The sequence below is a fragment of the Lepisosteus oculatus genome, chromosome 18 (genome assembly GCF_040954835.1).
Source record: "Lepisosteus oculatus isolate fLepOcu1 chromosome 18, fLepOcu1.hap2, whole genome shotgun sequence".
Taxonomy (NCBI): domain Eukaryota; kingdom Metazoa; phylum Chordata; class Actinopteri; order Semionotiformes; family Lepisosteidae; genus Lepisosteus; species Lepisosteus oculatus.
In genome coordinates, this window is record NC_090713.1 from 4685802 (window position 1) to 4709472 (window position 23671).

The following is a 23671-nucleotide window of genomic DNA, read 5'->3' on the forward strand; positions in this document are numbered from 1 at the left end:
AATCATATTATTATTTTAATTTTAAACATGTTATTAATTATATCCCTGAATGGAATGTTTGATTGATATATTTATTGTATGTTATTGTATTTTATACTTTCTTCTTTTTATTAGTTTCTGTTCTTTAAGGAGCCTGAAGATCAGGTCACCTACTGGATTGCCAAACTCCAGACCTTTGGGTTGATGGTGTAGCACTGACATGAGGAGCTCCACGGAAAAGCGAGGACCCTGTACAACAACTGACTGTCAGTACTGTGCACTGTGAAAGGAGTGAGAATGGGAAAGATAACCCCTTGTGACCATGAGCTGCCAGATCCCTCCAACCCTTTCCTGTGAGCGTGCCAATGGAGCCAGTGGCTGTGGACATTGTCCCACCCCTACCCACACGGACCCACACAGACCCACACAGCACTACAGAGGTATCCGCACAATTATGACTTTGCGGCGAGAAACAACTGTACAGTTCCCAAGAGACGGTTAGGGTCTACAGGCCTCACAGAGTCCAAGGCCCTTAAAGCTCACTCTTTTGGTACCGCATGATGAGCTAGAAGAAAGTGTGACCCCCTTTCTCTCCATGTGCAGTCTCTCTCCTTATCTCTCCCTGGAGATGAGAGTAACTAAAAGGTCAAAAAACCCTCTGCCTTTGTGAAGCTTCAAACCTGCCTCCTGCCTATCCTGTGTAACCGTCCTCGCCTCCAAACCAGGGTTGGACTGTTTCGCCACAGTGTTATATGTCACCTGTGTGCGTTTATTGAACTATACAGGTAAAGGAAGCCTTGTAGCTGTGGAGTGAATGTACTGTATTGTTTCCAAAATGACCTATAAATTCCTTAGAGACACCTAAACAAAACCTGTTGGACTTGGGTTGGGGAGCCTGCCTGGACAACCTGGACACCCTCGCTGGTCTGATTTATTTCCAAAACTCTTGAATTCAGAAGCACACTGCTGCTCCGAAGGTCTTTTCTCACAGCCTGAGGCAGCCAATCTGTGCCTCCATATATTTTCTAAAATCTGGGGTAAAAAGATAAGAGGGACAGATCATTTTTATTATTCAGGTGGGTAGCTGCGTCAGCATGCGTAGGCCGCAAAGGAACAAGTAATAGGTTTATTCCATGCTGAAAAAAAGAAGAAAGAGAACACAACGTTTCGCCGTGGAGCCTTCTTCAGGTGTCAGGTGAAAAACCTGAAGAAGGCTCCACGGCAGAAACGTTGTGTTCTCTTTCTTCTTTTTTTCAGCATGGAATAAACCTATTACTTGTTCCTTTGCATTTTTATTAATCATTTGACTTACGATTTTCCAGTACTCTCAGAAGTTCAAGTTGATGACTTCATCAGGCTGCAAAGGAACAGGTAAAGGTTTATTCCATGCTGAAAAGAAAAGAAAAGAAAAGCTACACAACATTTTGGCTGTGCAGCCTTCTTCAAGGATGAGGGAGAGAGGAAAACTGGAAGGTTGATAAAGCATGGGAGAACAAACGCCAGGAGTGGAGAAGAGGTGGGAGCAGAAGAGAAGCAGTATCGACACTCAGGCGGTGTGAAGTAAAAAGAGGTGAAGAGAGGTGTGAAGAGAGGATTAGATGGAAAAGAGTCTGTTGTTGGGAGAAGGGGGAAGGTGGGATCCTAGTTTCAGGATAAGTTTGGTTTTGGATGTCTTTCTGGAAGAGGAATTCCAAAACCCCTCTTTGAGACAGAGACGGAGAGATAAGTATGATCATGGCTGTTAGAGGTGAAATGGGAAACTGTGGGAGTGAAAGAGAGATCTTTCATTCTCTGAAATGGTCTCCCAGTCTCCTGCCTGTTTCACCAAGGTAAATAGCTGGGAATTTTCTGCAAGAGATGCAGTAAATAAAGTTGCTGGAAATACAAGATGCCATCGGAAGTGATCTGGAATTGATGAATATGTGAATATGTGAATATGCGTGCTATGGGATATATATTTACAAGTGATTCAGCAAGTTCTGTTGCAAGGGAAAGTACCTGGTGTGGATGGTTGCTGGGGGCGGTCTAGGGAACTGTCAACAAGAAGGTTATGCAGATTAGGTGGTTGTAGTATGATTGGGTGGTTGGAAACAGTGGAGTACAGTGGAGAGATCATCCTTTAAGATGGGGAAGTTGTTAATAGTCCTGGGAATAGAGAGTGTGTTAGGGTGGTAGGGAAGCACAGTGAACCACAATGAAATGCGGTTCTGAGACTGGGAGTTCCTAATTGATCAATAATAATTGATCCGAGGGCTGTTTTTGCCTCAGGCGAGGGCCCCGTCAATAACATAGGTGGGGTATCAATGAAAACAAGGGAAAAAATATTTAAAATGTTAAAATTGCGACACTTCTAGGTCATGTTTGTCTTTGATTTAGTAATCAGTCACGAGTTCTAATTGAATTTTAGAATTGCAGAAATTGTCCAAGGTTCTTTATCGGGGACCATACTGTATACCTTATGAGCAATAATGGCGTCCAAGACTCTGATGCTTTGCAAACATTTGAGTGTTTAAGTATAATAAGTTTTGGCTTAACTCGTTTGGTTAAGAGGCAACTTCCTGACCATAGGATGAGGAGGCTCAACCCTACAGAAAGAAACAAGTGAACCACAATGCCACCAATAGAAAAACAGAGACAGAAGAAGTGTACAGGCACCGTATGGAATGTAGACATTATGTTGAAAAGAGATAGTAGACGTTTAAAGCTGTAGGACACCAGAGGTAGGATGTCAAATAGACTCAGGGCCGAATTGAGCACCTCCCTAACTTCAGTTAAGAACTTCCGTATGATAGCATGTTTAAGGCAACTTGTTCAAGGGACCATTTTTTGAATAACTGAATAAATTGAGGGTGTGGGAAAATTTGAATAAGTTATCAGATCAGCTCCACAGATCTATGTAGGAGAAACTTTTTCACGCAAAGGAAGAAGGTTGTGGGACTGCGGAACGAGCTGCCCAGCCATGTTGTTGAAGCTGATAATCTTTCAAGAAACACCTGGATAAGATCTTTGGATCAATTAACTACTAAACTACCAAACATGCCGAATAGCCTCCTCTTGTTTCTAACCTTTCAAATGTAGTTTGTAGAGATACTATTGAAAGTGATACATTAACTCCATCCATTCACTTTCTAACCATTTCTTCCAATTCAGGGTCACTGGGGAGCTGGAGCCTATCCCAGCAAGCAACGGATGGAATGTAGGGTACAGTACATCCTGGATGGGACGCCAGTCCATCACAGAGCAAAAACACAGATACAGACACACATTCATACCAGGGCCAGTTTTCCCAGATGCCAGTGAAACTACCAGTAAACATTTAGACTGTGGGAGGAAAACCACACAAAAACAAGAAGAAAATACAGATACAGATTCCGTGCAGGTAGCATACCAGGTCTGGGATTGAACCCAGGGCCCCAGCGATGCTAAATACTGCACCACTGTACTGCCCAATACACATTCATTCTTAAATGAAATTTCCTCCAACTTTCCTTTTAAACAAGTTTACCCTGACATAAGTAAGATGAAATTGCAATGCATGACATTTGAAAAATACTGTATTTCTCCCCAACAAGGTATACATCATAAACAAAGTGCACTGACAGTGTATCACTCAGGTTTGTGTGCTGACTGTTAAATTACTCCCTAGGGGATGAATAAAGTATTTTGAATTAAATTGAATAACTTTGTAGTTAGTCCACTGTCATCATTGTAATTGTCAGTATTGCAAAATGTTCCTCCTTCCAAACCTAGTTTTACTACGTAAGAAAATGTCACAGGTTTAAAAATCTCACTTGACGTCAACATTGATGTCATTCTCCCTCCTCAGATTTTCGCTGAAGGCCGTGTAAAACAGGGACTGTTCATTTGGATAGCATGTCGGCTGAGGTTACTTTCTCTCTTTAGATATTGCTGTTGAGACACAGAGCAGACAAATCAAAAATACATTTTGACTGGTAATATATAGTTTTTAAAGCTTGGAACATGTAAGCTCTTTGTAAAAGAAGACAACAATGTAAAAAATCACAGATTTATTTTAATTTAATCTATTTTAATTACTGAAATTGGATGTGTTGTCTTCTGTCAATGCTAACTACTGTGCCACCAGATACCAATCGTTTTAAAAAAACTAAACTAGATCTGTAAACAAACACAAGTGGTTTAATCTTTAGACTTTTGCCAAATTACAGTGTAAGGTGTATCTAAGGTATATTTTACTCTATTAATTTATGTGTAGAAGGCTCTAACATGATTATTATCTTAAAATATGGTCATCAACATTTTTTTCTCTATACACTGTGGGGATATTTAATGCTAGAAACCATCATGATCAGAACTCAAAGCCAACGTCACCTTTACAGGATAGATATCGTATTTCTTGAGGACACGCTGGCACTGTGATGGATCTTTCTCAATTTCGTCAATGACCTAGATGACAAAATATTCTCTTAGATCATCAAGGCCATGAAAATCTCATTTTTCATGAGCTCAATAACATGTCTAACAGAGTGACATATTATTAATCTTTCACATAAAATCTTAGATGACTCTTCTCATCCACTCATTTTAAAACTCAGCCTATCACATCAATGTGCCACTAGAGACTGCAATTACCAATTAACAGCACTGATCTTGAGCTTAACCTTCTGGACATTGAGATTAATACAAGCTTCTTATTGTTCTCCTGTTGAAAATTCTGCTTGTGACCAGGCTTGAGCTTCAGGTCAGAAGATACTGCTTTTTGACTAAAATCTCCTGGTATACTTTGAAATCCACCAGTTCTTCAGTTCTATCTAGGACAGCTGGTCCAGAGGAAGCATACCACCTCTAAAGTAGAACAGACCCATTTCTGCTCTCCACATAAGGGTTGCTATTCTGGTTTACCATCAGCTTCAGCTTTCGTCCATTTGGTCTCAGCCATTGGGATTCAATTGGTCACTCATGTCTCACTATGGAAATCCTACATTCCAGAATGTATTCATGAGGCCAGTGATGAAGAGAGAGAGAGTGTCTTTATTATCCCCAGGGGACAAGTTGTTTTACAGCAGCAGTGTTGGTGTACATTGGTGTACAGACAAACAGGAAAAAAAAGACAGAACCAACAATATACAGACATATTTACATTGAAGGTCAAGGGGTAAGTAAGGATATGGCTACAGGTATGAATGGGAACTTAAATCTGTTGGTTTTGGAGTTGGGGAGTCGGTATCGGCGTTCTGATGGGAGTAACTGGATTAATTAATAAACAAGGGGTGAGAAGGATAATCGCAGATGGATTGTGCTTTACGCAAAACAAGTGAATGGAGAGATCAGCACCACTGACCTTCTGACATATTTTCACAAGTCTCCCCAGTTTGTTCCTGCTTCTCAGATACAGGTCACCAAACCAGCAATCCAGGGTAAAAGTTAGAAAAGATTCAAGGAAGGGGTTTATTTACCCACCCATTTTTCTGGGTTCACATTGAAAACCTTTAATCTACCCCACCAGACATAATCCTCTAGATTGTGAACATCACAGTCAGAACTCTCATGGATATATTACCTTTCTGATGGCTTCAGAGTACAGCTGTTTAGCAGATTTCCCCCTTTCAGAATCCTCCACAGTGTAGCCCAGAAGATCTGGATTCTTATCAACATCATGCACCCGGTTGAGTTTCCCATTAGTAAAGTGCCACGTGCTTTCATCTGCGTGGATGAACTCAGATAATTTGAGTCCATAGTGTTGTACATAGTGAAGGACTAGTCTGATAATATGACAAGAGTAACAGAATACAGAACATTTAAATGCAGAGGTGAGAAATATCAGAATGTAAATTCCTCTGTTAGGTAACTGTTGTCTTTAACAGATATGATCATGTTAATATAAAGATATAATAGTTCTGCCACAAAACTGTTGAGTGTCCTATTAAAATCCAACAGTAGGACAAGACAAATTTTGTCCAAAATATTGTTTAAAGCTCCTGTTCAGGGACCTGGGGTGTGTGTTTAAGTCAAAACTTGTCTTTACAGAGGAAGGCATTCACTCAATGTAAAGGAAATATGGCTTCAGAACATACAGCTAAGTTTCTTGATTAGACTTTTTAAAAGCTTGAAAACCATATCTGTTAGTCAAGAAGACATCTTGAGAAGGCGGATGATTCTTCAGGATGCTTAGAATTCTGCTACCTAGAAATCCAGATACTCGCAAGATTGTTAACATATCCTAGGATTGGATGAGTTCCTAGGATCACAGGGCTCAGGGGATTAATAGGAGTATATTGGAACAAGTAATAGGTTTATTCCTAGAAGAAAGGAAACACAATGTTTCTCTTTTCAGCATGGAATAAACATATTACTTGTTCCTGTACATATTTGCAACACTGCCACCTGTCTGCACTGCTCTGTTATTTCTAACCCTCCTGATCCTAGGCAGGGAGAAGGAAGCAGTGCTGGGACTTGTTTATGGAAGAAGATATAGTGAAAACATTGAGAAACCTGTTATACTCTTGTGGAATGCTGCTGTTTAATCTCTTGATTTTTAATCAGTGATGACCTATCATGACCTAGAGTGATAAAGGAAAAAACATCTTAGATGTGCACTGGAGCCCTGGGTTCAGGTCTAGACCTCTGTGGAGAGCTCTCTGATGGGAGTTTGTGTGCTCTCACCATGTTCTGTGTGTTGTTGCCCATAGTCAAGAAACACACAGTACTGGTAGCTTAGCTGATTGCTAGAAAAATTGTCCCTGGTGTGTGCATTTCTGTGTTTGTGTCTGTCCTGCGATGGACAGCCCGTATCCTGACTCAGGATGTCCAGCTCCCAGCAAGGCTGTACTGGATAAGACAGGTTAGAAAATGGATTGTAGTTCCGTTTAAGGTACCAGCCTGTAAGAGCTGGGGGATGCTTTTAATCTGGTTAAGTTTAGTTGCTGATTAGCTTGAGGTCAATAAGACCAGGATCAATTCAGTTACTAGTGACAAAGGAAGCTGCAAGAAGAATCTTTTATCAGGGGCCCAATAGTGATTGTCAATAATCTGACATTCTGGAAGAGAAGAGCAGGTTGCCTTGTCACATAAGGATGAAAGAGCTCAACTCCATTTTGAAATGCATAAACATCTCCATCACTTCTTTGTTCATGTTACATCCCAGTGGAGAATAAAACCTCTTGATTGAGGCATGTTTTTGAAGAGGAAAATCGAAAATCCCTTATTAGGCAAGTGTAGAGAATGAACCCATCCATTTTCCAGTGCAGGGTCACGGGGCAGCCACAGCCTATACCACACAAACACAGGGAGAACAAACTACTGTACATAGACAGCACTCCAGGTCCATTATTGACCCCAGAGACTCAGAGCTGCAAGGCAGCAATGCTGACCACTGCAGTGCACAGTCAGTGAACTCTAACTATTGCTTGAGCAGAATATAATACTGTAGGTCAATTGCAATGGACTTTGATACAGCACACAGCTGCTTTCTAACTAGAACTACTTTCTAACTTTGCTGACTAGTTAATATGGTACCTTGTGGTGTATATCTCCAGCTCTGAGCTCACTTGCAACACAAAATGTGTGGAACAAAGCTGCAGAGCATCTGAACTTGTGCTTAGTACGGTGCTGAGGGCTCTAATGTTGTTGTTCTAATGTTGTTCTAATGAGCACAAACTGCTGGAGGCGCCCGATTCAGAGCATTTCAATTCATCTGATTAATAAGTTATTATATAGGCCATGTTAATATAATTACTGTCTGTCTCATGTTCATATAACTGAGTAATTCCCAGACAAATAAAGTTTTAATTTAAGAATTTAAGAAGTGCATTTGTGCTAAACTACACCAAATGAGGGTCTGTAACTACAGGTACTAGTGCAAAACTGAATTGCAATTAGTCAGGAAAGAAATTAGTACAGCAGCTATAGATTTGAATTGAACCATATTGTAATAGCTTTTATTTCTATTGTGTATAAGCAGCACTATTTCAGCTCCTCTTGTGCCAAATCAAACTCTGAAGCTAACACTCCAGGGAAACACTCAGTCAGGAGTTGAAGGAATTCTCATGGCACCCAGATCTGCCCAGCTCTGCCAGCCCCTGCTCTCATATACTGTAGCTGTACTATAAAGTTGAGTCTTATGCACTTTCAGTTTCTTTTCTCTTTAGCAAACCCTCAAATTTCCCTACACAACTATTTCTTTGTACCCCTAATCCCTCAAGATCCCTGATTTCCCCTGAGAACCACAAGTGTAGAGTTCCATCCCAATAAAAATATTCATTACTCAGATGTGAGCACATTTAACACTTACAGTAGATACATTTCAATGGAGTGTATTTCCTTCAATTGCCAGAATATTCACCATCACATTCTAAAGGCTCTACATGAATTAGATGTAAATGTAACAGACAGTCATTTATTAATGACTCTGGGGTTAGAGCAGGGGATGCCAACAGGCTGAACAAGCTCATCAAAAGAGCAAGTTCTTTCATTGGGTCTGATCTGGACCCCATGGAGGTAGTGGCTGAGAAGAGAATGGTGTCCAAATTAATGACCATCATGGACAACGTCTCCCACCCCCTCTATGACATGCTTGTCAGAATGAAGAGCACGTTCAGCAATAGGTTGATTCAACCATGGTGTGACAGGGAGCGCTACAGGAGGTCATTCTTGCCTTCTGTCATAAGACTTTTCAACTCATCCACTATGTGTCTGGGCAGGGGCAAAATTGACATTGACCTGTTTTTAGACTAAAAATAAATTCTCTGTTTACAACTGATTTTTGTGCAATATATGCTGGGGATTTGTGCAATATATTTATAATGTGCAATACATCTTTTTGTGTACTGTACATTCTGGTTTGTTTTGTATCTTCTGTACTGTGAGCAATTCTGTATACTCAATTTTTTACTTTTAACTGCACTTCTCACTGTCTGTACTTACTGTACTGTATTATTGTATCATTTTGTTACACTGTGCTGTGTTGACTATGCCAGGCTGCTGTTGCACTGCAATTAATTTCACAGAATTAATAAAGTATCTAATAATGTTGAATAAACTTAATTAAGAATAATTGTGATGTAACAGAAAGCAATTTTAATTAATTACAACATGATCCATCACTTGGAGAATTTCTTAGTGACAGTTCCATTATATTCCATTTCCACTATACATCGGAACATTCTAACGTGATCCAGTGTTCTGCTTAGTACGCTTCCAAGATGCTTAAACTACTGTATATGTAGTTATATGGAGGTTAAAGTTAGTTCCCTACTTTTAGAACGACTAGAGGGCAGCAGCTGTTACTTTGGTTTCACTGCAATTGAGAACAAGTTAGTACAGAGCTGCTTACTAATATCAGCGACCAAGTTCATTGCAATTGTTCTTAAAGTAGCACTCTAGTCTAATATGGAGCTGCATGCTAACCATGTGTTCACAATTTCAGGCTAATATTGTTAAATAGCCTGGCATGACCATTTAATTTCTCAGCTGCACCAATAATCACAATTTTGTTCTACCAACTTACTCAATAGTAAAAAGTTAAACATCAGCACTATTTCAGGTCATCTTGTGCCTTATCAAATCCTGAAGCTAGCACTCCAGGGAAACACTCACTCATGAGTTGCAGGAATTCTCATGGTGCCCAGCTCTGCATGCCAGCCCCTGCTCTCATTCCTGTAGGTGAGAATGCGCCCCCCCACTCGGTCACTGGCTTCCAAGATCTGGACCTGTAGAGAACAAGTCACTATGGGTACAGAGGACAAGGGTAACAGGACTGTGACAGGCCTATCTCTCAGCTGCTGACTGATGGGAACCAAGCACATAAAGAAACACACTTAAATCAAATTACCATAAAGAAACTTTATTCAATCAAAGGACTATACTCAACACAAAACCCAACACCTACTACCACTCTGAGTGTCTCTTTATATACCAAACTAAGTTTAAATTAATCCTTTGTAAGAATATGGCCTGCAGCCCTTCACCTGTTATTTAATTAGTCTTATGATGAATCATGTAATGCAGTTTTCGATGAACGGAAGACCTAATGACCTCTAGTGGCAGGTCAGCTGAAACGATAATCTTAATTAATGCTGACACAATGCAATGACAGGTTCCTGCTGGGGTACTATTTGCAATACTATATTGGCAAATATATTCCTGCAATAAAAATTTGTAAGTGATCTGAATGTGGTGGAGAATGGTAGCCAATAGAAAAGAAAATGTGTCCTGTCTGGGATATTTTAATGGTTCCTTTGCTCAACACCATTCTGTGCCTGATTCTCCATGTGGTATCATCAATCCCGAGTGTGTTCCGTGTCAGTGTTTATGTGCTGGAAGTGGCATTTATGTGGCCCTTCAACTCCGAACAGCTGAGAGAGGAGAGAGCTCCACCTTTCATGCATGGATCCTTTCTGCTTGTGTCCTCCATTTACTCCAGTTCTCAAATGGAATAAAGCAAGCCAATATAGAAATATTTTTTAAAAATGCTGAAAACAAGAATTCCTGAATGTGTTCTTTTCAAAGGTACTGTTTTCTAACTGTATTACTGACAATACAGCATCCACAAAATGTTCCTGTTTTGCAAATTATGCTGCTATCTGTCCATACATTTCTTATACATCACATCTAATTAAAAAAAAAAACAACTCATGGCCACCTGGCACCATAGCAAAATTGGCCCTTGTGAATGAAATTGATGTTTTTTAAGAAAATAAATAAACATGAGAACAGACCATAAAATCTTTGCTGAATCAATATTGCAACTTAAGGTCTCCAAAATTCAACCCGGAGCAGAAGAGTAATATAGTGTCAGTGGATGAGGTGTGGAAGGATTTACTCAGTCCTGAGCCACTTCAGTTACCACAAGCACCAAACAGGATTCTAACACCTTCCATCCTCCAGCATCCCACGTCAGCCTGCTCTGCTAAGAGGATTGTCAAGCAGTTGGGCGGAGACGGAATTGCTGAACCAATCTTAACCTGCTCTATACTAGAATAATGTACTGTACATGTTTTAGAAATACAAGGCTGGAACATTATAATAACTGTCCCCCACAAATCAGAACAGGGGTCAGAGACTCAGTTCATGGAGCGTCTAGTATCTTCTGTTTTTGTTCCTCCTGAGTTTCATAGTTTGTCTACATGATTAATGTCATAAGATAAGATACGATCACTTTATTAGCCATATACAATTTCTTGTATTAGAAATTTGTCGTTTCACATACACCAGCTTGCTCTCCATGAGACACACAGACAGGGAGAGAAGCTGCTTGGGGTCAGAGCACAGGGTCAGCCATTTATACAGTGCCCCTGGAGCAGCTGGGTTTAAGGGCCTTCCTCAGGGGCCCAACAGGGCAGGATTTCTCTGCCGGCCACAGGATTTGAACCTTCCAGCCACAGGCACAGATCCTTAGCCACAGTGCCACTGCTCCCTATGTTACCGGATAAGTATGGTCATTTATAAGTAGGGTCATTTAATTACCTGAGCTTTTACTGCCATTAGCAATATGATTGTTTTCACTAATTAGCTGTCCAGGACCTTAAGAAGTACAAGACCAGCCTGTAGATGTCTAACTGTGCAGATCATGGAGTTGGAACAGAAATCAGAAGACGCTAGACCCTCTAGGAGCTGAGGGTGAGACTCCTGCCTCCTGAGACAGTATGGGAAAATCATACGTTGTGTCCAGCATCCTCCAGGAGTTTGGCAGTGATTAATCCGGAGATCCCTGCTCCGACAATCACAAAGTTCTGCACATGTGCTAAGAGCTTGCACATGTGCTAAGAGCGCCACAAAGCAGCCCAGCAAGACGACTTTGGGGAGAAGAGCAATATCAGGTTAGGCAAAGGACACAAAAGCATTAACATGTGCCGTACAGGGCAAAGAAGTTATAAAAAACTATACAGAGGTACAAATCAATAACCAGACAGTGACTACACTTGTTTCTGTGAGTTTGACAGACATACAGGGGTACTAACATTTTAATACACAAGGCCCAGTGACTCAGATTCTTAGGTTCTAGAACAGCTCAGGCTGGAGGACCTTTCTATATTTTCTTAAAAGCTAAATGCATGTTAATGAAACACTGTGTGGCAAATGGCACCAGAGACATCAAGTCATTAATCTTTTCTTGTCTCTCTTCATCCCACTGACTGATGCTCCCTGCTTGAACCCTCACCTGTACACTGTACACCTAGCACTCTGCTTGAGAGAAGAGTCAAGGTCTGGGAGGTGAACTGTTTTGGAGGCTTGATTAAGGGATTGCTCTGTGATGACAATCTCATCAAAACTGCCTCACTAACTGGACAATATGTCCTTTGCAACCACTAAACTGGATGAAGCTAAATTTAGAAATGAAACGTTAAAATTAAAATCAAACTTTAAGATTTTCAATTATTCATTTTTACATAAGTAAATTACACTTTTAATTTGCAAATAAACATTTAGTTTTAACATAAAATGCAGTTGAGCTGAAAACCTTCCAGAATAGCTTATGATTTAATGAGAATCGTTAGAGAGAGAATCAAAAAAACATAGTTACTTGCACATGATGCCATGGTCCCAGGCTGCATTTTTCCTTTCTATAAAGAAAAAACAAGCACAATCAGACCTTTGCACTGAGGTACAGTACCATCTTAACTATATAGTACCGGAGAGTCCAACTGGTAGGAGTTGCTGGTGTGGAGACGAGCACTAGACTTCCTTGCAGTTTGCTGAATTACTCAATTAATCCCAGAAAAGTGCGTACCTGTTACAAAACTCCCTGTAAGTCGACTCAGTTTGGATGTTTAAACCAGAGGGGGATAATTATGTCTTCAGCACCTACCGTGTGTCCATTTAAGAAACAGAAGGACAACAGTTCTAAATAATAGGGTTGTTTTATCACAGCTATGCTATGTGGGATTCAATTTTAAAACTACAAAAGAGCTGCATGAATAATTATTTTAATGAGACATTAAAAATAAGTGCACAAGTAGAACATCCATGTTTCCATCACTAGAATCCAAAATAATAGCATTTTTGTTGGGTTTCCCTTGTGAAAAATGTTTCTAATTGTCACTTACCTGGAGGGATGATCTTGTCACGTTCAGAGTTGTGAATCCACCTGTTGCCCTTGTGTCTCGTATTTATATCTTCTCTGCAGCGGGAAGGAGAGCATCTGTTTTGGCAATCTTTGAAGGAAAGACATCCGCGCCTCACAGTCACTTAACTCGTTTTTCCAGAAAGTAGTTTGCCCAAGAAGCCATGCGGGAAAAAGTATTCATTTTGTTTATTGATAATTTGCTTTTATTACACAAGATGAATTAAAGGCAAAGAATCAGAAGAAACAGCAGTAAGTGAGAGCTAGCTTCATACTTTGACAAAACTTACATGTTGCCAGCCCCTGAGGAAATTAAAAGAACCCAGTCCCATCACACAGCCTCTTCTTGTGAAGCAAAGCATGAAGATTAGATTTTCTGTAAATTCCTCCAACATCTTTCTCAAAACATATTGTTTCTTTTGTGAGGAAACAAGCTATGTTTTAGATGTGTCTTTCAGTGGAGCTGTCCAGTCTCTTTAGACAACATATTGTTAACAAAGGTAGGTTTGTGTTTGGCATTAACCCACTGACCATGGGTTAAGTGTGTATGAGTGCGTGCTTGTGTCTGTCTGCCCTGGTTCCATGAGATACTTTCCCATCAAGTGCCAGGGCTCTGGGTTCAGTTCCTGGGGTGCTGTCTGTGTGAAGTATTTATATCAGGTCCAGTCTTGTTATACCTGAAGGACAGCTGGTCCAGTGGTTCAGGTCCAGTCTTGTTCTGATAGGTTAGGTCCAGTCTTGTTAGATCAGGAGGACAGCTGGTGTACTGGTTAAGTTCTAGGGCACATCTGATTCAGTGGTTAAAATCCAAGAAGTGTTATACCACAAGGCCATCTGGCCCAGTTTTTTTAACTAAGTTTTGGAATACTCATGGAAAATATATACTGATGGAAAAAAGAAATGCATCACCTCCTCCTCCACACAGTGGCCCTCCCATTTCCATGGAACAGGCTGAAGAATGACTCACCCGTGAAGAGGACCTGATGCCTCTGCTGACGAGTCCATCACAGCCTCTGTCTGGTCCACGCCAGTCAGGTGTGATGTCTAGGAGGTGAGAGCAGAGGGTCTCTGACAGGTCACCTTGCTCTAAGTCCAGCAGCATGGAGTCTCACTGTCCTGTCACTGATACAGGCATTGTGTCTGCCTTCAGTCTCAGCAGCATTACGGGTGGGAGATCTGAAACAATCTCTCAGATGGACCAGTCTGGTTTGTCGGTCCTGCTCTGGTGTAGTCACTTGACGGCGACCGGATCTTGGACATTGGATCTGTTGACATTCTAGGCATTATGTAATGCACAGAAAAGTGACTAAGTGTGGCCTTTTTCTTGCAGTGACCTAAGCTTTGAATTAAGGCCTTTTTAAAGGTGACCTGATCAGGCATTGTTCCACCTGGACCTCGTTGGGTAAAAGTGCACCTAACAAGCTTTTTTGTGATTGGCAAGTTGCAATGTCCACTGCACAAGCTGTATTGCTGGTCAGAGGGCTTAAGACATATTGACTATTTTTCGTGAAAGTACATAAGCTATAACTATAGTATTCTCATTCCAGAAAATGTTGGGGGTTTTTCCATCAGTATACAAGTATACTGTATATATGAATACCGATTACACAAATGATACAATAATGCTAATATTGTCAATCAACTATACTAGTTGATTCACACAAAAAGAAATGTTTGGAAAAAAACACAATAACCCACAAGAGGAATACATTCTTTATTGCATTGATGATTCCTCCCTAGCCTTTGTCTGCTCACATTCTTTTTTGGTTGGCTACATTTAGGGAACATTTTCATTCAAAGGACTGAACTGCACTGTATATTGTACAGTGGTCCTGTAATGGTGGGAGCAGACAGGGGGAGACCACAATTATTCCTCATCAGCTCAAGTAAAACCTGGCAAAAGAAAATAAGTTATATGCATCTTATTTCAGTGACTATGAATTATGGTTCCTTACCAAAAACTATGAGGGGGACAAATCTGTTCTAAAGCAGAGGAACAATACTGTTGCCTCTGCAAAAGCCAGAGAAGATGCCTGGTAAAGAATCACAGATAAATGTAATGTGAAAGTTATTCATGTAATGCAATGGAGTATCTCAGGATATTACAAAATATTTGAATTTGGTGAGCACTCATGTACATTATTTAAATCACTTTACTTACAACTTTATGGTATTGAAGTGGAGTTTGCATTTAAGCCTTTAAGTGATCGTACTGTATTTTAATACAGCATTAATTAATAAATATATAGCAATACATTATAATAAAAGTAATTATAAATGCAGCTTTACCATAACAGGAGGACCTGGCAGCAGATCAAGAACATAAGTGTAAGTGGTTCTTCCTTAGAACTTGTCCTGCCCAGTCCTGGGCTCATTATAACACACTGGGGTTGCTGTCTGTACACCCATCCCACTATCAATCAGGGACTCAGTCTCCCAATGAATCAGGCCAGTTGTAATCCCTGGAATGCCACTGTAAAGGTGCTCTAACACTGATGTAACTGAAGTAGTGCTACACTCATCTGTACTCTATGAGATGTGTTAGCAGAACCCTAAAACTCCCAAAAGCCCTGAAACCTTAAACCTGTTACTTGTTAGAGCGTATATCCTCAGTGGATCACAGGAGTTGAGTTTTTTTCTGAAATGGCCTGTGGGAGGCTACTCTTGAGTCGACTGCTGGTTATTTCAGCACAAATGTTTCAGAAGGGCAATGTTACATGAATAACCAGTAGCACAGTGGTGAGTCATTAATACACTTAGATGTTGCTGTATTTACCAGTTTTTGCATTTTGCTCTGATCCATTGAAATACAATTCTATTTCTTTCAATTATTTAACAATTTCACTGTTAAAACTATTATGACAAAACAACAGCCAGTGTTAAAAAATGAAGACAAAATAAAAAATCTTGGTGTTCAAGAAAATAATAATGAATAATTTCACAACTTAACATGAGGAAATATATGAGAGTTCTGCATTGTTTTTTAAAATTGCCACAGTTGTGACGATAAAGCAGTTTAAACCCTAACCCTGGTTATTATAACATTTTTGCATCTTTTACTAAAGACTCTGTCCATTTGTACTTTTTGGATATTCTTTGTTTCAAGTCAAAGGGAAGACATTAGTATACATGGCTGAACTGTGAACTTATATTTTCTTTTCCAAAAGTAGACTTTCCCTCGAAAATCTGCACAATTCATGTTTGTACAGCTCATGTACAGTATCCCGAACACATAAAATTATAAGTGTAAATATGATAAATTAGAAGTAGGCTGAATACTAGTGAATTTATCAAAATTGACACTATATGTGATGTACAAGAAAGCTTATTCTGTTCTTATACTCTTCTATTTGATCATTAATTTCTACACCCATGCTTTATTCCTGCCAAATATCTTTCATCAGAGAACACTGATAACAGCTGTTTCATAACCTGCATTCTTTCACATTTACACACCTTTTCCAAGGACTATGACAGCTAGCCCAGACAACAGGTTAGGTTTCTTTTCTTACAAATATGCAAAATAGCTAAATTAATAGTATAAATGAGTTTTAAAATACATTTTAAAAAAGTATTAAAGTATATATAGTCAACAGTGATTGCATCACAGTTTGACATCAGTTGAATAAAGAGTTTAACATGACTCAATACTTTAAAACTTCATATGTTTAAAATTCAGGAATATCAATAATGCAAAGGGGCAGGTCTATTGCTTACGATGGGAGATGTTTGTGTTTCATACACTTTGACAAAATGTGTACAGTATATTTACAACACATGAAAGAAAGAGCTTGCATATTCATGATAAAAAGGCGTACAATTTTTCATTGACTATGTTGATTGCAGTAACAGTATTAAAAGAAAACTATGTCAAAAGATCAAGAAAGCATTACAGAACGTAGTACATATACTGTATATATTTTCAGTAAGTAGTGTATTTCTGGGCTGAAAAAACACCAAACAGTATATATTATGCAATAATGAACACTCCTTCGTCTGTACTTGTCTTTTCAACCAAGGGTTTACTGTATTTGGAATAGAAATTTCTCCCAGACCTTCCTCAATGTTGACCTTGTAAGTAAATGCCTTCAAGCACAGTCTTTCACAGCTGTGAGGCTGGTCTAGACAGAATAAAACTGAGAGTGTGGATTCAGCAGAAGCCAGCTGTAATAGAAAAGGGGTCTGGATAAGGCACTGCTTCATCAAGTGCTGAAGCTTGTGTTCAAATGTGAAAAAGTGTCAGGTTCCACAGCACAGCTGACATGTTGATTCATGATTAAACAGATAATTTACAGTAAATGTCAGCAACATCTAAAGACAAAAAAAAGTCACCTCTCACTCAGCTGTTGCTTGATTAAATGCATTCTGGAAACAATTTTAATGTAGCAAAACGAAAAGGCTACATTTAAAAAAAAAACAATCATATGATTTTTATATAGTTATGGCTCCTTCTAGTAGTAGTTTTTGTTATTTGTTGTATGTAATTCTGTAGACAACTTTCTGAGTTTAGGTCTTATCACAGTAAGTGATATAGAATTGTAGGAGGAAGCTGTGTTGTAACATAAGGTTAATGCACAAGTGTGGCAATCCTTATACATCTGCATTCTGGCAATATCTTTTCACACTTTTTATGCAAATAAACTCTTTGAATAAAATAGCAGTGTGCTTTCTATGAGAGTTACTTGGATGAGTGTTCAGTTGGGTGGACAGCTGGAGAGCAGCTACATTCAGCGAGGTCAGTACATTCTCTAACACAGCACTGGATTCAGAGTAATGACTTGGAGGCAAACCAAGATAAACAAGTATTTATTCAAAATAACACTCAACTAAACCACACAAAGTGTTATACACATACAGCAAGTTCATACAACATACTGTACAACTAACAAATAGCTGAGTTTCTCCCCATTGTTCCAGATTCTGAACTGCAAATGTTTTTCTTCTGAGATGTTGTCACGTAGCACTAGGCAACATAAGGTAGGACCCTGTGCGTGGCTATTCTGGTAAGTGTGGTTCGGTGTCAAATCGAGGGACGAAAATGTTGTCTTGGACAAAATCTAGGAGGTCAAAAGTCGGGAAGGTTCCGAGAGCACAAGGTACAAAAACAGGAGGCGAAGTCGCAGTTGAGGACGAGTGCTTGGGGTCAAAAGTCAGGAAGGTTCCGAGGAGGCGATGTACCAAAACGGGAGGCGAAGTTGTAGTCGTGGACGAGAGCGAAGAGTCGAAATGCCGGGAGAGGAGATATCTTAAGGAAAGGGCTGGAAACGTACAAGTACGGAACTCAGGGAGGAAACCTCAATAGTGAGCAAGGAAAGGAAGACAAGTGAGGGTTTAAGTAGTGATGAGTTAATTGGCACATAGGCGTTTGGGGAGAGTAGAGCTCGTGGAAATGTGGGAGAACTTTCAAAAAGTGAATGGAAATACCCCCCCTGCCCATTGCACTGTACAAATCAACAACATTAACACGGAAAGACGGAGAGAACTAAACCAGGAAACTACATCCTAATCTGTCTCAGCTGTGTTACAGAGCTGTACTAGAAGAATAATTCAAAATAAAGACATTTTAGAAGACATTCACTGTGTATTTAGAAAATAAGTTGAAGGTCTTGGAGCAAGTATCAGGGACAGTAGATACACCAGAGCTCATGACATGTGAGTGCGAGGAATTAAGAATCTGTGAGGTTCAGTGAGGTTCCTGCACATGGTCTTGCCCTGGAAGGTTACTGGTCACACCAGGACACTGGGAGCACAGCACACAAATGTACAGGGACTGTGCAGGTGTGTCCTCGGGACAACAGAATTACAACACCTGGGACCACACATAGGTTGTCAAATAGGTTGTCAAATAGCTGTCAAATAGCTGTTAGCACTCAGAAGGGAAAACTCAGCACACAGAGTGAGATTTACTAGTCACAGACATTAAAATTGAAAAAAAAATGTTTCAATCTCCACAGACCATGACCAAGAGACAGTGACCTACTAAAGTCTGAAACAGAATATGAGAAAAGGAGATTATTAATATTACAGAATCACTCTAGACTGATGGCAATATCACTGTCATAACACTTCTCCTGCCATTCTGACTCTCTAAACACAGAGCTGTGGGACAGACAAGAGTGTTGATGAAATTATTACACAGGGCAGGAGATCTTGACTGAAGGATCTACAGCATCATAGGAGCTCAGCTCAGGACCAAGCAGGACTGGAAATCTCTCTATACCAAGCCTACTGTCACTGGGGTAGGAAACAACATAAAATTGCTACTTGCTAAAATTGCTACTTGCTAATTGCTAAAGTGGGACTAACAGTCCATTTAATATGTGCATTCGGGATTTTCTACTGTTATATTTAACACCTGGTCTCTGTTTAAGAGACCCATTGTCCAGTTAAGGATTAATTCCAGTGTAGTTAGTAAAGTTAAAAATCATAAATGAAAGTGTTATTTAAATCCTCAACAGTTAATGGTTAGTTAAAATCAAAAAGAATAAATATTTGCATTGTTACTTTGTTGTATTTGTTACTTTAATTGCTCCTTATGAGACTGTACAACAGATTGGATTAAATAGGCTCAGTGACAGGAACAGGAATCGTGGCAGCACCTGTAATGTGTCTGTGTGCTCCTGACTCCTGCATTTTCCACACCGGTCACACCTGCCACTAACAGCATATTCACATGAAACTGATAATTACTAAAATTTAGTTTTTTTATAAATAAATGAACATTTAGAAGGAACACCGGCACAGAGGTTAGCAATCCTACTGTCACTGGGGCCAATTCTGACTCCCGTGAAGTGTGTTATTAAAGACCCTATGCAGGACGGTATAATCAGGAAATGACTGGAGAAGGACATCAGGGAAGACACAGTGAGGAATGGATGGGATGACGGACAGGGGGGCAGTGAAGACTGTGATCCAGTGCATGGGGGAAGCGCAGATGAACAAGTCTGAAAGGAAGTCCAATGGGGGAATTCAGGGCACAGTGCAAGGTCCAGGTGGTGGGAGATCCAACAGAGATGAAAGCGACTAAAAGCACGAAGAGGGAACTGGGACCAGGAACACAAAGGGTTAAAACCATAACAAGACAAGGCGCTCCGAGCCCTGGACTCAGTAGGTCAGGACGTCTGGAGATAAGGCCTTGCCCTGGGACTGCTTCTGAGCCTGGTGGACAGGCCGGCCTTCAGACGTCCATCTTCCAAAGCTGAGCCCAGAACTACGGAGATGCCAGGCTTAAATAGGGAAATAGGAAACAGCTGGGATAAATAAGGCTGAGGAACACAATGAAAAAGGTAGGAGCACCCTCTGGAGGAGGGATGACGTTCGTGACACCTGCCTCACAGTGCTGGGGCCATGGGTTTTATTCCAGACCTTGGGTTCTACCTGTGTAAAGTTTGTATGATCTCCTTGTGTTCATGTGGTAGGTTAATTGGCTTCTGGGAAAATTGGCCCTGATGTGTGTGTGTGTTCCCTGCAATGGACTGGTGTCCCATCCAGGATGATTCCTGCCTTGCATTTCCAGCTTCACAGGATAGGCTCTGGGCCTCCATGACCTTGAATTGGATTAGTGGTAATTGAAAGAGATGTGATACGTAAGAGATACAGCTGAAGCCTGTTTACTTCTAATCTTTAACCTGTGAAGATTTATTCATCAGAGATACAGTAAAGCAGATAATTTGGTTTTCATCATCTTTTACTTCAGTGTCAGAAGAAGTTTATGTTTTGTTTTATTATTGAAGTTAAGTGTGTTTGTGTGCAGCTGAGCTCCTCCACAGGCTGTGTCTTTGCTTTCACCCTCAGCACCTGCAGTAGGTCCCAGCTGCAGCAGCGCAGTTGCTGTGCAGTCCTGCTGAGAGAGGTTTTTGTATGAGTGTGTAACACTGTGTGGACACCCATTTACTGTTTGGGTAGTGTTGACCCTGACAGTAATAATCTGCTGCATCTTCAGCCTGGACTCCTGTGATGGTCAGAGTGAAGTCAGTCCCTGATCCACTGCCACTGAAACGCTCTGGAATCCCAGTCTGACAGGTAGTTGCAAGATAGATAAGGAGTTTAGGAGCTTCTCCAGCTTTCTGTTGGTACCAGCTGAGGCAATCATTATTGTACACCGCAGGACTGGTCTTACAGCTCACAGTGACTGTCTGTCCTGGAGCAATAGATATTCTAGGAGTCTGGGTCACAGAAATCTGTCCACTGGATTCTGAAAATGAAAAAACATCACAAAAAGTGGGAAAGTATTGAAAATACCAATTTATTCTGTAAATCACTAATACATTATATGATAGACATACAGTATGAAAACAGAATATATTAATAAGATATTTATTATGATAAATTTTTAATATTTTTTCTCTTTAAATTAACATAAATCTTGATTTTTTATTCACATAATATAGAAATATTTTAAATTCTATAAAATATCTAAACCCATTCCTACCCTGAACAGTGATGAGGAGTGTCCAGATAAATATGATGAAGAAAGTCATTGTTGCTGTGGGTTATGTTACCATGAAGTGCAGCTCTCAGTCTGGAAGTGTTAAACTCACAGGGCTATAAACAATCCCAGAGCACTGAAGCATGTGCTGCCAATGCAAAGTGTCTTCTATGCAAATTATCTTCCTGGGTTCAGCAGCACTTTTAGCCAGTCAGTGCTGGAAACACAGGCTTGGTGCTGTGTAATGTGACAGAGCAAGATGAGCAGTTTAGCATGAACACTCCCAGGACAGCAGGACTAGACAGAGAACAGCATTATAAGGAACAGAGGATGAGACACAATCAGCTGAGCCTTTATTCCACTCAGGACAGCATAGTGTGGACAGTCTGATTAAAGCAGCATTATCTCTGTGTCTTCATATACAGCAAACAAAGAAAATTCCTAACTTAACTTACTCTATGATCATATAAGCCATGCTATCTGTCACTGGGGTATATGTGCTTATTTCTTGCTAATAAGTCAGTCTGCATGCCTGCATCTTTGAATAATGGGACATTTGTTATTCCTTCTGGCTCCTCAAAGGCCAGAAGAACTGTGAACCTCTCTCTCAAGGAGAGATAAGAGTTGCACAGGAATAATTCTGGTGTAGATCTTCATTCTGAGTGATATTCCAACAGAACAGTAACAGTGACTCTGCTGTCACCAGTCAAGCCTGTGAAGCCTGTGTTAATGTTTCCAGCAACAGCTTCAGTTTCTCGCCACATCTTGAGATTTCATAGGCGAAAATACCCCGGGGACAGTCTGAGCTGAGTGCAGCCGCGCTGATTTGCCTAGTGTGGGGGAGAGTGGGCTGGTGGAGGGAGGTCACACTGCAGGGGTGTTGGACAGCTGCATCTGTTCAAGGGCAGGAAAGCAAGAGAGCAGGTTATGGATCTGGTCAGGCTTTTTTAAATAGAACATCAGTAACACTTTATATGAAAAATTACTACGGACTTATAAATATTAACTAGATACTTCAGCAGCTCGTTGCTTTAATCTTCTCTGTGAATAAGTTTTACTAATGTATTAGTGCTGAACACTTGAACTGCCCCTGTATAACTGTATTATTCTGAGTTATAAGTGTTTGATATATTTGATATATTGAATAGTGCACATTAACTATATTGCACCAATAATAATTGTGCAGCAGCAGCGATACTGTATCTGTCTATAACTGGCACCTATTCTGAAATTTGACCATTTGTTGTTCTCAGTCATAGGTAATTCATATTTTGTTAAGTATATGAGTGGGTGGCACAATTGTTAGCTGCCACACAGTACTGGGGCTCTGTGTTCAATTCCTGGGGTGCTGTCTGCATGGTTTAGATTTTCTCCCATGTTTGCGTGGGTTTCCAATGTTTCAGGGGAAATGGGTGCTCCTGTTTCCTACTACTGTCCAAAGTTAAGCTGCTAGGTTAATTGGTTTCTGGTTGAATTTAAATGTACTTTGACAGTGTCCAACTGTATAATCCCCTGCAAGTGGCTCTTTACTCTTCTCCCCAGGGGGCTGGAAACATCCCTACAGTCCATTATGTGTGCAGAGCCTAATGCCCAGGGCTTCTTCACAGGGGGACAGGTGTCCTGATACACTGTTCTGTCGCATTCTGTTCTGTTCTCAACCAGCCCCTCTCAATCACAGGTCCAGTCAAACCTGTAAGCAACCCTCATGTTACCCATGAATGTGTGCTTATTTTCTGGTGTCTGTATTAAGGGGGTCTTTGATCAGGGTAAAAAATATGTAGGATAAGGCACGAAGCTACACCAACACAGAGGTGTTTCTGGCCCATCAGATTAACTTAACATCTATATAGCCCTCAACACCTGGTGCTGAAAAACCCTCCAGTTTGCTCTGTGACTAAAACATGAGTCTGTCTTTTTAAAAACAATCAATTCTTTGGAATTGTGGGGATTATAAGTTATATATAATATGCATGTTTTGTATTGTTTACTCACAATATTGCTTAATATAAGGAACCTTGCTGGAGAGCTCATAACAGGTGCAGTATCAAGTCTGTTTGTGTGTTTTGTTTTCATTGCAGTTTAACACGCAAATCCAGTCTCACAAAAATATGCTGCAGTAAAGTGCAGAAACACTCGATCAGCAGGTGTCTCCTTAGACAGGTCCGCTTGAATTACACTGCTTCTCAGATTATTAACCGGAAGTACGTTCAACTGTTATTTCAGCA

At 40.3% G+C, this 23671-nt stretch overlaps 1 protein-coding gene and 1 gene segment (V, D, J or C); one reads left to right on the forward strand and one right to left on the reverse strand.

The window, feature by feature from the left end:
• The window catches only part of LOC102696545 (Ig kappa chain V-III region MOPC 63-like), a 100524-nt gene that overhangs the window by 51142 nt on the left and 25711 nt on the right, over positions 1-23671 (forward strand).
• Positions 777-13051, reverse strand: LOC107075978 (L-amino-acid oxidase-like). Of its 3 annotated transcripts, XR_001477424.2 has the most exons (8): positions 13002-13051; positions 12479-12518; positions 9553-9665; positions 5519-5720; positions 4330-4404; positions 3771-3888; positions 1292-1336; positions 777-1011 (listed from the first exon to the last, which is right to left on the reverse strand). XR_001477424.2 is itself a non-coding variant. In XM_069180574.1 (5 exons), exons 1-5 carry the CDS (start codon positions 11712-11714, stop codon positions 3802-3804), a joined length of 576 nt encoding a protein of 191 aa, XP_069036675.1. In that variant the 5' UTR covers positions 11715-11742; the 3' UTR covers positions 3516-3801. The 3 variants fall into 3 exon arrangements, 1 of the variants encoding a protein (XP_069036675.1); XR_001477423.2 differs by lacking the exons at positions 12479-12518; positions 13002-13051 and adding an exon at positions 11616-11742; XM_069180574.1 differs by lacking the exons at positions 777-1011; positions 1292-1336; positions 12479-12518; positions 13002-13051 and adding an exon at positions 11616-11742 and having other exon boundaries at positions 3516-3888.

Coding starts and splice junctions, on each gene's coding strand:
- LOC107075978 (XM_069180574.1), bottom strand. CDS start 11,714: ATGTGCAAGCTCTTAGCACATGTGCAGAACTTTGTGATTGTCGGAGCA. Junction 4,405..5,518: donor ACTCTGAAGCCATCAGAAAG/GTAATATATCCA, acceptor TTTGTCATCTAG/GTCATTGACGAAATTGAGAA. Junction 3,889..4,329: donor ACGATATCTATCCTGTAAAG/GTGACGTTGGCT, acceptor GTGTCTCAACAG/CAATATCTAAAGAGAGAAAG.